The sequence below is a fragment of the Barbus barbus genome, assembly GCF_936440315.1.
Source record: "Barbus barbus genome assembly, chromosome: 42".
Taxonomy (NCBI): Eukaryota; Metazoa; Chordata; class Actinopteri; order Cypriniformes; family Cyprinidae; genus Barbus; species Barbus barbus.
The window spans coordinates 19,955,535-19,972,995 of NC_136720.1; the positions used below are offsets into that span (position 1 = coordinate 19,955,535).

Consider the following 17,461-nt stretch of genomic DNA (forward strand, 5'->3'; position numbering starts at 1 on the left):
TCCGGCTGAGGTTTTAGCATGCTGTGGGTTCAACAGCACAGACCGTGAACATCACATGTACGTATTTTAATACATAGAATGAACCCTGGCTGTATGACACATATGAATTAATCAGTGTTGCCGAAGGGTGTTTATCCTTGGAAGTGCGCTCGCTTTCAAATGTAGACGTGTACTTAGCTGTAAGTGAAAAAGCAGGTGATGGAAATTTCCCCTCATGCCCACAATCTGTCCTCTCCCCCAGTAAACTCATAAGATTGCATTTTCTGATAAGACAACCAACCCCCTCTATTAAACAGCGTTGCCATGACGCCTGAGAAATAGTGAGGAAACACTCCAGCATCCACCTCGACACCTACCATTACCATTAGTAGCACTGTCTTATGGCACACGAGAGCTAAAAGTATCGTACTGTTAATGGTTCCTGAAATCCATCATGGTGCTTTCTGCTATTATAAACACTGTGTGTAATTATGTTGGCTTGACAAATACTCAGGGTCAGCGGGGTTTCTTAAACTGCTATGTCTTTTCTAACCACTTAAACTTACACTTTTCCAGAAGCAGATGGTTAAAAAAACAACAACAAAACTAAACCTTTAAATGTTATGGTAGAGCATTCAAGCACCATCCAGACTGTTCATAAACTTAAACACCAACTGTCAAGTTGTAAACGCTTTTAAAAAAAAGCATGTTAATAAAACAGAAGCTGTGCCTGTGTCTCATTTCAAAGGCCGCGGCCGACAAATTAAACGCAGCAAATTAGCTCAGATCCTCGAATGTGATTGGCTGAGAAGCGAGTGCAGAGTGGTAACGATCCAAAAGCACAGAGACTTTTTACTGTTCTCATATTACTCCTCTTGTCTGTGTTCATTCATTCCATACAGTGTGCTTTTTTTATTCATGTTAAAAACAACTTTCATGAAATTATACCAACAAGTATGGAACAAGAATAACTTAAAAAAAAAAAGAAATCAGTAAAATATTTGAGTTCAGAGTAGTTTTTGATATTTCTGAAAATTTTTGCCAACCATATTACTATTACTAGAGAGGTTTTTTAACGATTCGGTTGGCAACCAGTAAATGTCTGTATGAGTGAGTCAGTGAATCATTCACTCAAACGATTTGTTCAAAAATGATTCATTCTGAAACAAAACAAGTGAGTGCCCGCATCCGAAATCCAAAAAGTATGCACTTCTGAATAAGAAATTACTTGTCCGCTGTCAAAAAAGTATGTTCTGTATAGTTTGAATGTGTGTAGTATGAATTTTATTCATATGCATTTCAGAAATAGCATGTCATCCATACATTTTGCTTGTGTTTTAGGAGTACTGAATTCTGACTTAATACTCCATGCACATGTTGTTTTTCACCTACTGTATAGTAGGAAAGATGCAGCCACAGTCTTTTTGAGTGAGTCATTGAATTGTTCACTCAACCTGATAAGTGACTGATTCTTTTCATTTTCATAGGTGCAATGCAGTAATTGTAATAAGAATCACCACAATCAGTCATTTCGAGTGAGGATGAACAATGTTTCAACACAGATCTTGCATACAGACCATCAGACAGCTGGTTGATTTGAAATTGACTTCTGTGTGACCTTTACTTCATACATACCTACGCTGTTGATAATAGACAAAGAACATTTTTAGCTTAAATTTAGTTAATGTGAGCCACATATTTACTAAATATTAACTGCATATTGAACTGTTTTATAAGAGAAATGCCACATTTGCCATTTTCCTCTTTTCAAATTTAAAATGACTCCTTAAATCTGTCAACCTTCAAAATACAGAATAGGAATGGCGTTCGTTCTTGTTGACTCTCCTCAGTTTGCGTCACAATCCACAGGAGATTAAGCCCACTTAATCAAACACTGTCAAAGGAAGGACGGTGCGCCCCGCTATACCTCCATATACCTCCATCCACAGGTGCAAGGTCATTTACGTAGCTAAGCGCTTGTCCCACACACACAACCAGGGGTTTAAATTCTCTCTCTCCCTACCTTTAAATGGCTTTTCCCCCTTTCTTTCTCTATAAGGAGAAATCAGTTTGAACGACTCCATTGCGAGAAATATGCAGCTTTAATTCTGAGCCCCAGAGCCTTTATTGTCATTTACATCCTCATTACAAATGACCAGGAATCCATTAGGATCCTGTCATCCCCCGTTTCTCATTAAGGTGGGCTCTATCTAGCCCATTCCTAGAGGCCCAGCCCAGGGACAAAAAGAAAGTAGAGATCAAGCACCTTTCAGGAGGATATTCACATACTGATGAGGTGACAGGGTGCTGCCACTAGGTATCTATCTTTATTTGCAGAAAGAGAGTTCTTGGGATATATGGATAGTGTGGTGGCCGAGAGCATAAGGTGAGTTTTAGAAAACGCATGTGAAGGGATCAGGTTGACCTGTGGGCCTACAGGGGCCAGTCACTTAAGGAGTCAGTCTTTAACTCCCATAATGCACTTTGAATATCATACATGCATTCATAGATAACCTATAAAATTTTTCATCTTATTTGAAATTTATTTATTTATTTATCTCTTGCTTCTACAGAGAATAGTCGTACTGAGATTAGAACTATAGAGAGTAAAGAGCCTTCCACACTAAGGACGATACCTATTATGATAACTAAAACTGTTTTAATAATCATTATAACGGTATAATGTGAAGTGTATACACAAGGTGTTTATTTTGCGATAATAACCAACTGTGCATTATCCTGATTATTATATGGTTACTTGACAATTAATACATGGAATACTGAATACATGATGAGTGCTTTCGAAACACTGCTTCTTGAAGCTTCAAACCCTTTGCAAATAATTTGTTTCGAACCAGTGATTTGTAGTGTGTATCAGATTGCTACGTGATTTCAGTATACAAAATTTGTATAATATTTGAATAATATATCTTTTACGCATGTTTGGCCTAAGTTTTGGTTGCTTTTATAACATTCTGACCAGCATCAGCGTGTGGTGTATACATATATATATATATAGCTACTGATCTCACTGATGCCAGAAATATGAAAAGTATGATCATTAGGATATTAGGCAACACCTGGCCACAGGAAACCAAGATTGGCCAATCAGAATCAAGTTTTCTAGAAAGTGCCATGGTTAAAGAGCAGCAATAGATCTTACTCAACCAATGTGTCCAAAGAAACAGATGATGGTTCTGCGAGCCTCTTCATCCTCCTCTTCCTCATTGCATCTGATGTCCATACACCTGCAAAATGGTCATCGATCACTATGAAAGGCCAAACCGAGCAATTTGGAACTCTATAGAGCTGAAGTGACTGAAATATTCCAGCTTTTTCATATTTATTAGGACTCATACATGATGACAGATGAGCAGAATGTCTGATACAAATCGCATACTTCTAACAAAAACAGAATATTGATGTCTGTAGCAAAATAGCACGCTTGTCTGAACTGATTGGATTCATATAACTGAGAATATTACACATAACGTGGCTAGATCAGAATCAGGAAAACACAAGGTTATGCGTTTATCTTGATAATTTGAGCATTTCATATTTAACACACACTTCAGGCCTCAGAATCTGCATTCCCTGAGTGTACTGAATAATCTAATCTCAGTTGGAAAACCATTCCAGTTTTATTTGAAGGAATTTTCCTCCTGACGTGTTTGATATGGTTCATCATAGTAATGGTGTTAGCGATGAGGCCAGAAAGGAAACGCATCTCTTTCTCTCTCAAGATAGGCTACGTGAAAACTAAAAATACTTGTGCTTATTTTAAATGACTTTCATTGATTTATCTGGGATACATTGGGGAAATAATGCTAGTATAGTATAATTCAAACACTTACCTGAAGGTCCTTTTCTCCTGGCCAGCTTCCATTGATTGAGCCTGTAACTAATAACTCATTAACTACACCTGGCATTCACTAGTATGAGAGCGCCCTCTAGTGGCTACAAATGCGACAAACATATGGCATACAAGCAAAACATATGCATAAATATTCTCATGCTTTTGTCGTTTTGGATGGCTTAATAACCATATATTTATGTATTATGACAAATGTTGATATGATATAGAAGTTCCATTATTTTAGTAAAAAAAAAAATTGGTTAGGTCCTATATATATATATACTGTCCATGTTAAATAAATCACAATTAATATTATAAATAATAATTAGTATAATTATTAATATTTTTAATAGCATAATATAATATAACATCAATAAACGTCACGTTAGCAATTAAAACTTTAATATGCCAGCACAGTTTTACCAAACAGTAGATTAAAATATCAAACAATTAGTGTTTCTCCATACATTTCTATTTTAAATTCATACATATAAAATCACTATAAAATGTTGCTCTTTAACATAGTCACTGTAAAAACTGTGGGATTTCAAACATTCACATGCTGAACGGTTTTTGCTACACCGCTTGGTACAAAAAAAATCTAACACAACCCAGTCTGCAGGGGGTGCTGGGCCACCCGGGACCGGTTTAGACCCAGTGTGAGTCTGAACCTGGTCCACTAGGACTTAAATATCAGGCTTTCTCCGCTCAAACTAAATCCTTGATTAGGACTGGCTTCAAACCTAGTCCAGACTAAATTGCTTTATTCCATCATAAAAATAAGACCAGTTTTAGCATTAGATTAAAAAAAAAGATTAAATAATTCAGCTGTTAAATTATGTCTGTAAATGGTCCGGACAGTAACTTCACTGGTAACAAGATGGATGTGATTCAGCCCGAAGCGTCTTCAAATTAGCATTTCATCATTCAAACATTCTCTAGTCTCACAACATCTAAAATAACGGAATACAAAAAATGACGGTACATAACCGAGTGTGAAATGAGCACATAATGACTTTGGATAAAGCATATGCAGATATAGAAGATGTTTTCTTGATTAATATGTGATGAAAAGGCATTGTTGGTGAGTCCCGTCTCTTTTCCAGGACGATCAGTAGAGTCTTTGCATAGAGGAGAGGGTCTAAAGACAGTCTTTAAGGCACGGTGACATGGAAAGGGCTTCCGGGCACCATTTCTTCGCCCCATTTGACTATCAGGATGTAGTCGCCTTTCTCCTTCACTGTGTATGTGACGTTGTACATTCTGTTGCCCATGTGTTTGACGTACACTTCCTCACAGGGAGTCTTTGGCCCGTGCACTCCTACCATTAACATGTTTGTCCCTGACAAAACAAAATAAAAGCTGTTTAGTCATCGGTATGAGAGCATTATGGGTAATATGCACAAACATGTCTTGTTCAGAAAGCTGTACCAGCTTTACTGCAGTCCACTGTGAAGGTGTTCTTCTGGCCAATGAAGGCTTTGGAGAGTCCGGCCCCCCTGGAGATCACCTTACTGGCGTCGGACGAAAACTTTGGCAGAGTAGAGAAAGATCCGGCCACTGAGGAGGATTTCATCACCGTTTCCACCAGAACCGATGACGTTTCATGTAGAGAGTGTCCTCCGGACAGACGTGCACCTGGAAGAGTGGATTTCCTCTTATTAATCTGCTTCTTTATGAAAGATGAATTGAGGTGGAAAGATGTTCGCTGTCATTTTTTCGCCTCCAATCATTAGTCTCAATCTCAAATCACACATTATAGTTGTCATAAGCTTGTGATAATTCTGCCTGATCATATAAATTAAAAAACAGATTTTCCTATTTCAACATGAGCGCAAGAAACCTTTTCAGTTTTTAATAATAGTTATTTACACATTTATGTATTTGTCCGGCTTTTTTTTATAAACAACAACAACAAAGCAGTTTTTGTTTATAACCACTTTTTATTTCATATTTTCATATTTTGAATTATATTTTTATACTAATAATATTTAGATTCTAGATTTTGTGTTTGGGTGGACTACAGATGAAAAATACTCTTTGGGACATTTACTGTGCCGCATTTACAGTAATGTTTATTAATGGGTTAAATTAATAATAAAAAAATATATAATATAATACAGCTATATAAGGACATCAATAAACTGAACTTTAGCAATTAAAACGTTATAGGTGAAGATTTCAAGGTGCTATAAAGCAGTGTTTATTATTTAATATTTTCATGTTGATAACCACCTATTTTCGATTTTGTATTATATTTTTATATAAATAATATTTTCCTTTTTGTTTTTAGGGTGGAAAAATATAATATTATATTATATTATATTATATAATTAGTGCTGTCAAACGATTAATCGCGATTAATCACATCCAAAATAAAAGTTTTTATTTACATAATATCTGTGTGTACTGTGTCTATTTATTATGTATATAAAAATACACACACATGCAGTATATATTTTGAAAATATTTACATGTATATTTATTTATTTATATTCTTATATTTTATATTATATATAAATACATTTAATATATAAACAATGTTCATAACTACTTTTACATTTTAGATTTTGTATAATATTTTTATTTTAATAACATTTTGATTTTTGTTTTTAGGGTGGAATATATAATATAATATAATATAATAATTCCTTACATTTATATAGCGCTTTATAATATAATATAATATAATAATAATTCCTTACATTTATATAGCGCTTTATAATATAATATAATATAATATAATATAATATAATATAATAATAATTCCTTACATTTATATAGCGCTTTATAATATAATATAATAATAATTCCTTACATTTATATAGCGCTTTATAATATAATATAATATAATATAATATAATATAATATAATATAATATAATATAATATAATATAATATAATATAATATAATATAATATAATATAATAATAATTCCTTACATTTATATAGCGCTTTATAATATAATATAATAATAATTCCTTACATTTATATAGCGCTTTATAATATAATATAATATAATAATAATTCCTTACATTTATATAGCGCTTTATAATATAATATAATATAATAATAATTCCTTACATTTATATAGCGCTTTATAATATAATATAATATAATAATAATTCCTTACATTTATATAGCGCTTTATAATATAATATAATATAATATAAATATAATTCCTTACATTTATATAGCGCTTTATAATATAATATAATATAATATAATATAAATATAATTCCTTACATTTATATGGCGCTTTTCTGGGCACTCAAAGCGCTTTACATAGAAGGGGGGAATCTCCTAAACCACCACCAAAATAAAATAAAAAAAATAAAAATAAAATAAAATAAAATAATGGGATTTCAAACATTTACATGCTGAAAATGTAAAGGTTTTTGTTACACCACTTCAGGTGTAGATTTCAAGATGCTGTAGGTGGCCTTTTTTATATCTAATATTTAAGGAACAACAATGTAGCTTTTTTCATGTTCATAACCATTTTATCATCAAATTTGTTTTTTATTGTATATTATATTTTGATATTAATAATATTGTGATTTTATGTTTTGTTTTTGGGGTGGAATACAGATAAAAAATACCCTTTGGCTAACTGTGGTACATCTACAGTAATGTTTTTTTAATGTGCACAGTCCTTATTAAATTAATAATAAAAATAACAATAATATAATAGGGTGGACTACAGATAAAACATACCCTTTGGCTAACTGTATGTAAACCGTATCTTTGTCTGTCCAAGCATATGTAAAGAGCAAAAAAAAAGCCTAGTGTAATGTATTGTAGTGTGTGATGTCTCACCGGAGACTTTGGCTTTGAAGGGGCTGCCCACGATATGCTGCGGTCCTCCATATTTAATGGAGATGAGGTAGCTGCCGGGAGCCATGGGTGTGTAGGTGACCTTGTATCCTTCTGGACACTCCTGACAATCCATCTTCACCTTCGATGGGCCGTCGATGGTGACAGACAGAGCTCCTGAGCCAGCGTTACACGTGTTTACAATGAAATCTGACGGTACACCTGTGATGGATGAGATGAAGCCAGTGAGTTTCTGTGTGTTTGTGTCTTAACACTCGTGATTGGCTGCTCGTTGGTGTTGTACTGTACCTGTAGTTCCCCCCTCCAGTCCGGGCCCAAAAGCCGTCACCATTCCTGGATCTCCTGCCTGGCCAGGTTCTCCTACACGGATCTTGAAGGGACTGCCTGGAATGTGACTCCCGTTAAAACGGACATCGATAGAGTGCACGCCGTTCTCCCGTGGAATAAACCGTATGGCGTGTTTATCTGCACAAAAACAGGCATGCAGTGTTGATTAAGTTCAAATGCAGCCTCTAACTAATATCAGTTGTACTATGTCTTTGAATTTTACAGTGATCATATAGTAGATTTGGGATCTTAGATAAAATACAATACATAACCTAAAATAATATAATGAATAATGATAAATGTTTAATCAAAATAATATAAAAAAAAGATATATACACACACAAAATAATATAATAAAATAGGTTATATGTCATAATATAAATGCATACATATATTTAGACAATATAAATAAAAGCAAATAATATATGACATACAAAATAATATATAAATAATGCACAAAATAATATTAATAATTTAAATGCATATTACATAATTAATAATATTTCAAATTTTAAAATACATACATACATATATACACATACATGTAAATAGTATGTATAATATAAAAAATAATATATAAATAATAATATACAAAATAATATCATAGAAATATGTAATACAGTAAAACAATATATTAAACAATAAATAACAATATATAAAATATCATAAATAAAAATAATATTGATTAAGATTATATAATGAATACATATATATTTGTATAATATAAATGATAATATATCACCTAAAATAAATATATAACATATATGAATAATAATACACAAAATAATTAAATGTTTTAATATAAATTGTTTAAAGCAATATTGCATAATAAATAATTCATAAAACAATTGTATAAATATAAATATATTTTGAGAAAACACATAAATAAAAAATACAAAATTATGAAATAATAGAATAAAAATGGTATAATACAAAAATATACCAAACAATACACACACACATATGATTTGAAAAATGCTACAAATAATATAAAAATGCCACAAATAATATAAAATTGTTTAACATAAACAAAATAGTATAATAAAAATGTTTCATAAAACTATATGTGAATATTACTAATAATACATATAAATCATACAATTTATTACAGAAAAATAAAAAACTTTTTATATTCACGAATATGTGGCCATTTGCTCACCATTGTCTAGCTCAGTGATGTAACACTCCTCCACTGCTCCAGATGGTGTGTGAACCTTAGCGTCAATCGTCCCTCTCGCTCCGTTCAGCTGCACTGCAAACGAGGCCTCTTGATTCACCTTCAGACCCATCTCCTGCACAGACACAGCCACATAGACAATTTCTGAATATCATCTAATCTTAAAACTACTCTAAAAAATTCTCACTGAGCATATTCACAATGGCCAACATAAAAATGCTCTGCTACTTCGTCATGCACATTTGTCTTTCTTGAGAAACTCCTTCTTCATTCTTCCTGAAGGGAACTGCAAGTACACTTGTCTCGTCTCGTGATAAGCTGTCCTGTGCTCTCCATCAAGTGCTCTCACAGAGAGGGTGTTGATAAAGGAGCTGCCATTTGCTCTGTAGAGTCCCTGAATCACTCCCGTCCTGCTGCTACAGAGAAGAACGACTCGTACGTGAGTGTGTTTGATCTGGAATCACTCACCTGCAGGCTGGTGACGGTTAGGAGGCGGGCGTCATCTGACACTGATGCAATAGGAACGATGAAAGGGCTGTCTGGGATATGCTCGTCGTTGAATTTGATTGATACCTCATAGTCACCTGAAATCAAATAAATTATTAAAAGAAACAAGACGAGTGTAAGAGTGTAATTGAAAATTATTCATAAAATTTAAATATAAAAATTTCACTACTGCAAACACTAGGCTAAAAAATTAGCATTAGCACTTACCAGGTTCCTGCACTACATAGGCCACCCCACAGGAACCATCCTTCCTGTCCTCAAAGGAAATTTCTGCTTTGCTGGGCCCCTCAACAGCTATGGACAAACCGCCAGCACCGGCCTCACGAGTCCAGATACTGAACTCAGCTAAAAATCACACAAAAATAATGTTTTAATGTTCACAATATCCCAGAAGTATCTGACTTCCTGCCAGTCTTATTTTAGTTTTTTTGCATACTATTACAGAATTTATTAGTATTTAAAGTTAGTTTTTTATATTTTCATTTTCATTTAGTTTAAATTTTTTAAAGCATTTAAAAAAATTATATATTTTTTTATTTAGCTTTATTTATTTACTTATTTATTTTTTCTTTTGTAGTTTCTACTGATTTAATTTCAGTAATTCATCTTAATTTTATTACAGTTAGTTGCCAGGCATGGTTATAATAGATAACTAAAATTAAAACCATGGGGGAAAAAATCATTACTTCAAATAAAATAAACTGAAATATAAATAAAATATAAACTTATTTTATTTCAGCTAGGTGTCAAGGCATAATTTCTCATTTGCATTTAGTTTAACATTTAATATTGAAATACCTAAAACTGAAATAAAAAATGTATAAAAACTAATATAAATGACCAAAAAAACAACAATTGCTAAAACACACAACAAAATGAAAATTTTCAAATAAAAACTAATTCGAAATATTAAAAACTATAATAGTATTTCAATACTAAAACAACACTATTGCCAAGTTTTTTTATTTCAATTAACAAAATATATTTTTAATAGTTTTTGTGAGTAAACAACAACACTGCTTGTTGTCTCTTACCTGGAACTCCAGCCACTCCTCTGTCCAATCCAGTACCACCAGCCCGAACTTTATGGGCCCCTCCCTCTCCCAGGGGCCCCACAGTGAACTGGAAGGGGCTTCCAGGGACATGCTGTCCCCTGTATTTGACATTGACAGTGTGGGGGCCCATCTCCTGAGGCACAAATCGCACACTATAGGTGCTGTCCTCTCCCTCTATGATCTCAGCGTCCTCTGTGTTGCTGCTGGGACTTGTCACCTGTGCGGTCATTTCCTGCGTACCTGATTCACCTGAGAGAGAGGATGAGAAAGAGGGAAGGGAAAAAGAAGGGCACACGAATGAGACATTTCACATAACATTTCAGGCATTTCTTCTATAAAAGATGTTTTGGCTGGGCTGCCCGCAGAATTGAAGGCTGCTCAGATTTTCCAGCTCAGCTCTTCTGTCATAAATGTCTGCAGTGGAAAGTGTGTGCTCATTCCCGCCTAAAAACCCCATAAACACACACATACCATGACATCATCACACACAACACAAAAAGAGACTACAAAACTTAAAGGGATAGTTCACTCGAAAAATAAAACTTCTGGTATCAATAACTCATTTCAAAACAAAATTTTATGTGAGATAATAGCAAAAAATATATATATTTAGGAAAGTTCACCCATAAAAGAAACTTAGCCCATGTTTTACTCACCCTCAAGGCATCCTAGCTGTATATGACTTTCTTTCAGACGAATCCGATCCAGAGTTATATTAAAAATTGTCCTGGCTCTTCCAAACATTGTAATGGCACTGGGCGGGTGTTTTTTCAACAGTCTAAAAGTAGTCAAATAAAGCACATCCATCCATAATAAAATGTGCCTCACACGGCTCCGGGGGGTGAATAAAGGCCTCCTGTAGCGAATCGAGGCATTTTTGTAAGAAAAATATCCATATTTAAAACGTTACGAACACTTTTCTCTCACTTCCGCTAACTGTCGTACATGTCAAAACAAAACACCAGTCATGAATTAGAAGTACAAAGGATTAGTAGAGAAAAATGTCGTAGGAGTTCAATATAAGCCAAGAGGAGACTGGTTTTTCTTTGCTAAAGTAAGGAAACTTTGCTTCCTTTGCTCCTGTAAACAAACTCGTGAGACTAGCATATCTCACAGGCGTGTGCGCTGCGCATACGTCCTACTTCATCAGCCGGCACGGCTTGCATGTATGTCAAGTTAGCGGAAGTGAGAAAAAAGTGTTTATATAAAGTTATATAACAAAAATGCAGCGATTCGCTACAGGAGGCCTTTATTCACCCCCCAGAGCCATGTGAGGCACATTTTATTGTAGATGCGCGCACTTTATTTGACTACTTTTGGACTTAAAAAAAAAAAAAAAAAACACCCACCCAGTGCCATTATAAACTGCCATTTTGGAAGAGCAAGGACAATGTTTTATATAACTCCAATTGGATTCATCTGAAAGAGGAAAGTCATATACACCCATGATGCCTTGAGGGGAAGTAAAAGGCAGGCTAATTTTCATTTTTGGGTAAACTAAACCTTTAACCAGTGATCAACGCATACACACACCATACACACACACACACACCCTCTGATTGTCGGCCCTGGGTGCTGCTGAAGGTTCCCCGGTTCTCCCTGCCCAGGAATCCACCGAAAACGTCCCTAAAGGGGTCGCCCCCCACCTGGGTGCTCTCTTCCACCCGCACTTCCCGTTTGGTCTCGCCTGCGCGGGTCTTGCTGATCTCGGTGCGTTCCGTTCGCGTGTAGGTGTGGCTGCTGCGAGTGAAGGTACGGGTGAGCCGCTCTTGGGCCGACACCATCTGAAACCAGTTCCCTACAGACGTGGAACCCGAAAGACAGAGGAAGAAGGAAAGAGAAGAAGGAAGAAGAAAGGAAGCGATGAAAAAGGAGAAACAGGAAATGCATGCTTCTGAGCAGAATGGAAACAAATTCCGTATTCTTTTTTTTTTAATCAAAACAACTTAAATTCTATACAGTTTCATATAAAACCACTCTGATTGAGGAGACAAGAAGTGACACGTGTGACAGTGGGAAACAGGTGGAAAAAGAGACAAGCTATATGACAAGCTCTGGCATGAATATGCCAATAGTAGTGGTAGGCGAAAAATAGTATGAGATTTAGTCAACAATAGATAGTATGTCAACAATAGGCGAAAGGTACCCTACTTCTGGCGAGATTTTGAAGTGCACATAAAAACTATCCCATGAGGCCACAGAAGAGTAGTTGTGAATGCCAGTGAAGTGACGCAACTGATGCTGGTAAGTCATTTGACAGTGAAAACATGGTGAATGTAATACATCTGAACTTCATTCATCCTACTCATATTTATACTGCATCAAACATACTTTTTTAACGCTCGTTAAGTAAGTTTCAAACCAAATGCAGTATCAACTAGACAACATGCGATTTTGTAAAGGTTTGACACTCATTCTCTCCTCACCTGGAATCTTGAGGTTGAGGTCGCAAGTGCTGCCCACCGTGGCGATAGAGGGCGCCTGCCTCTTTCTGGTGATGCTCTCCTTCATTCTTCCCTCGCCCAGAACCTTCACTGTAAATGGACTTCCTGTGGAACAACATGAAGTGTTTAAAGGAGTCGCCCACCTCAGAAGGAAAGCATGTTAAAGAGACTTCAGTTTGAGGGTTATAATGAACCTGGCACATGTTGGTCGGCAAATTTGATGTTGATTATGTAAGTTCCAGGTTCGGTTGGGCAGTAGGTCACTTTGCAGGTTCCGTCTTCGACATCCGAACAGTTAATGTCAACTTTGCTGGGCCCCTCGATGGACAGACCGAGACCTCCATAACCTATAACGTATTGACCAGAACCAATGGGTTTTATGATTAAATACAGTTTGCAAAAGAAGCACAACTGCTTAGTGAATCCAACCTTCATAAATCCCAGTTTGTACACACATGCTAGTTCATGCATTCAGAGCGCATGACATAAATTTTACACATGCAGTCAGATAACGCTAAACGTTTGCATCAAAAGTATACCGAAGTGCATTTCAGGCTTAAGGTTACTGTTGCTCTGTGAAATTTCATTCTCGATTTCCATTCATTTCAATAGGAAACTGTGTGATTGAGAGTTTTGCACAAGGACGAAGGAAAAACTTCCCCATGCATATTTTGCTTATGTTTAAGTTAGTTATATGAATTTGCCGTACTGACCAACAGAAAGTTGCTTGGTAAAATTTCACAATTTTGCCTCAAAAACAAAAAGGGTTATTTTCCATAGTAGTGTAGCATGTTTGTAACTTAAGTGCATTATAGAAGCCACAAATATCCTAGAATACCATTTACCTGCACTTCTAGTGTCCACGATGAACTCAGCCACTTCAAAGGTATGTCCTTCAATCAGTCCTTTCCCAAACACCTTCACCTTACTGGCGTCTCCAATCTCAGACTGGCCCACCATGATCTTGAATGGGCTGTTGGTCACGTGTTTTCCATTCTTCTTCACGCTGACCACATGCTCACCCACCTCTTTAGGAGTGAAGGATATTCCTGAAGGCAAAGAGCAATGGGAATGAGTTCTTTGTTCAGGTTTATAGAGTATTTCATGGTAGCACCGTCATATCCAACAAAAAATATACAGGCTTCAGGGTTTACATCAAAAGCCTTCTTTTGAGCTGATTCTCTTTGAAATCGCAGGAAGGAGCTCTTAGTCTCAAATCGGGTTTTTGAGGCAAACATTACAGGCGTCACCTCATCAGAAAGTTTCAGAGTTTGATTGCTGACACCTTGTTATGAAAAACCTCATAGGTTTATCTAGTTTCTAAAAGTGTTATAACTACATTTGCAGTCTCACAATCTTCTGGGAAAATGTACCTAAATATTGGTGACTCATCTTGTTTGCAGGGGTGTGCACCAACTTCAATAAGTCCTACCTGAACTTTCTGTTGGAAATTCAAAATTTGGGGTCTTTAAAATCCATTAGTAAATGAATCCATTCACAAATAATGTGATCTGGCTTATTTATATTCTGCTTTATCAGCTCAGTCGTGACGCATGTAGGTGCTGGCAGGTTTGACGTGTGACTTACCGATGTGGCGGTTTGGCAATCTTTTCAGCAGACAGGGCTCCTCGTTGCCAGATGGGGCTCTGATGCTCGCCGTCAGGGAGCTCAGGTCTGTCTCTGTTATCTTCAGTGACACGTCTGTGGCGGTGCCAACGTTCAGCTGAGACGTCCTCATGGAGTCATCACCTTCATCAAGAATGAGACAGAAAATAATTAAAAATAACAGTTTGTTATGTTATGTTAAGCTGAATTTTCAGCATCATTACTCCAGTCTTCAGTATGACATGATTCTACAGAAATCATTGTAATATGCTGATTTATAATCAATGTAGGAAACAGATGTGCTGCTTAATATTTTTTGAAAACTGCGATACTTATTTGATAAATAAAATTTGAAAAAGAACAGTGTTTATTTGAAATAGAAATGTTGTATTATATAATATACACTACTATTCAAAATATTTTTTTTTCTTTTTTTTAAGAAATGAATACCTTTATTCAGCAAGGATTGTTAAACTGATTAAAAAAACTGATAATAAAGACTTATATTGTTAAAAATTTTGAATAAATGCTGTTCTTTTTAACTTTTTATTCATCAAAGAATCAAAGAAAAAAGTATCACAGGTTCCAAAAAAATAATAACAAGCACAACTGTTTCAACACTCATAATAAATCAACATATTAGAATGATTTCTGAAGGATCATGTGACACTGAAGACTGGAGTAATGATGCTGAAAATTCAGCACTGCGTCAAAGAAATTAATTAGATTTTAAAGTATATTAAACTAGGAAACCACTATTATAAATTGCAATAATATTTCACAATATTACAGTTTTCTCTGTATTATTGATCAATTAAATACAACCTTGATGAACAGAAGATACTCCAAACATTAAAAATCTTACTGATCCCAAACTATATATATATATATATATATATATATATGATCCAGTTAATAAAAATAAAATATATCACATATAATCCAGTTATTAAAAATGAACATTTACTGTGCGGGTGCAACCCCAGTTCCGTTGTGGAGAGCAGTGTTGTGAGGGGCAAAGTGAGAGTGAGACTGAAGGAGGGGGGAAACAGTTGCTTCCTGTTTCTAAAAACTCTCAGGAAGTGGCTCCTACTTTTAGAAGCACTTCACATGTGGTTAAATTCTCCAGGTGTGAAGGTATGCGCACACACATAAACAAACACGGCAGCTAATTTAGTGCTTCACAGACATTATGGAGAGACATAACTTTGCCCTCTCTTGTTCATCCTCTCTCTCTCTCACTCATACCCATATTTGGGCACATAAAACCCCCCACCTGTGATCTTGGCTGTAAAGGGGCTTCCAGCGATGTGCTTGTCATCAAACTTGACGATTATATTATAGTCTCCTGGGGCCGTTGGCATGTAGGACACAGTGCAGGTGCCATCTTTATTATCCTTACAGCTGATCTCTGCTTTAGAAGGGCCTTCCACTGCCAAAGACAGACCACCTGAGAGAAGACGAGAGAGCAATGTGGGAAGTCTGGCAATGTGAGACTAATGCAATGTGACTGTGAGGCTTCCAGGCTTGGTGAGTGTGTATTACCTTCTCCAGCATCCTTAGTGACGATTGTGAAGGTGGCGGGTTTGTTGACCATGCCGTGACTCAGACCAGGGCCGTATGCATTCACATGCCCGCTGTTAATGGCATCCACATAGAACTGCAGTGGACTTCCTGTAAGGGAGATATTAAAAGAGTGTGACTTGAACACAGAAATTATTTAACAGGCCAATTATAGCATAATTATTACATTTAGAGATTTTAGATCAGCAAACATCTGATTGTTTTGATACCTGGTATGTGATTCCCATCATACTTGATGTCCATCTCATGCAGGCCCTTCTCGGTGGGGGCATATTTGACCGTCACAGTCCCGTCCTTGTTATCAGTGATGTGGGGCTGGGCGGTTTTACCAGAGGGCATACGTACCTCACCTAAAAAAAATACATAAAATGCTTTGCAAATACTGAATTCCACAGGCCTTTGTGGAAAAGTTTGTATTTGTGAAAAGATGCATGCTTCCTTGCACCTCTGATAATTATTTATTTTTTATCATTTTTAATACCTGTAATCTCCCCCTTTTGCACAGTAAATGGAATGACCAGATTGAACGGACGAAGCATTGGCTCCATGGCATCCACTGCAGTGACTGGTTCCTCCGTGGCCTAGAAGAGAAAGCGATTTCAACATCACTGCACTGCTAACTAAGTACAGTGAGAAGATCAAAGTGCATGCAAAGGGTTAATGGCAGGAAAACGAAAAACAGACAAGGTCGCAGGCTGGTTGGGCAGCAGTAGATTAAATAAATTCATAAAAGCAGCAGCAACAAAGAACCTTGTGCAAAACAATGGCTCTGCAATAAGAGATCAGCAACCGATTCATTAACTCTGAATGCATGATCAGCCAACTAGCTGTTTAATAACTTGTTAAAAAGACATCAGCAGTAAAGCTCATGGGAAATTAAACCAAGATGGATGAAATGAAAAGGTGTAATGATGAAGGCTGAGGAGCAGAGAGCGTTTAGGATGTTATCTGATGACTAGGGGTGGTGTGTACCCAGTGAGGGGTGTAGCCCTTGTAGAGGGCGTAGGGCTGCTGTAACTGTAGTTTATCACATGGTTCCTCGATTATAGGGATGGTATCAGATGCCTGGAGAAGGAGGTGGTCACATGTT

At 35.9% G+C, this 17,461-nt stretch overlaps 1 protein-coding gene across 3 annotated transcripts in view; it reads right to left on the reverse strand.

Moving 5' to 3' along the window:
- Positions 1 to 4,216: 4,216 nt before the first annotated feature.
- Positions 4,217 to 17,461, reverse strand: part of LOC306861566 (filamin-C-like) — a 61,052-nt gene continuing 47,807 nt past the window's right edge. The window contains exons 32-49 of one of the 3 annotated variants that reach the window (XM_079403918.1): positions 17,344 to 17,436; positions 16,853 to 16,952; positions 16,581 to 16,721; positions 16,333 to 16,461; positions 16,064 to 16,237; positions 14,770 to 14,931; positions 14,028 to 14,231; positions 13,377 to 13,529; positions 13,165 to 13,287; positions 12,291 to 12,536; positions 10,718 to 10,987; positions 9,891 to 10,028; positions 9,645 to 9,760; positions 9,159 to 9,291; positions 7,961 to 8,137; positions 7,655 to 7,873; positions 5,267 to 5,473; positions 4,217 to 5,177 (exon numbers count right to left, since the gene is read on the reverse strand). In XM_079403918.1, the coding sequence (XP_079260044.1) occupies positions 4,990 to 5,177; positions 5,267 to 5,473; positions 7,655 to 7,873; positions 7,961 to 8,137; positions 9,159 to 9,291; positions 9,645 to 9,760; positions 9,891 to 10,028; positions 10,718 to 10,987; positions 12,291 to 12,536; positions 13,165 to 13,287; positions 13,377 to 13,529; positions 14,028 to 14,231; positions 14,770 to 14,931; positions 16,064 to 16,237; positions 16,333 to 16,461; positions 16,581 to 16,721; positions 16,853 to 16,952; positions 17,344 to 17,436 (2,973 nt within the window). In that variant the 3' untranslated portion in view covers positions 4,217 to 4,989. The remainder of the gene's footprint in view (positions 5,178 to 5,266; positions 5,474 to 7,654; positions 7,874 to 7,960; positions 8,138 to 9,158; positions 9,292 to 9,644; positions 9,761 to 9,890; positions 10,029 to 10,717; positions 10,988 to 12,290; positions 12,537 to 13,164; positions 13,288 to 13,376; positions 13,530 to 14,027; positions 14,232 to 14,769; positions 14,932 to 16,063; positions 16,238 to 16,332; positions 16,462 to 16,580; positions 16,722 to 16,852; positions 16,953 to 17,343; positions 17,437 to 17,461) is intronic. The other 2 variants (XM_079403919.1, XM_079403920.1) reach the window with 2 other exon arrangements.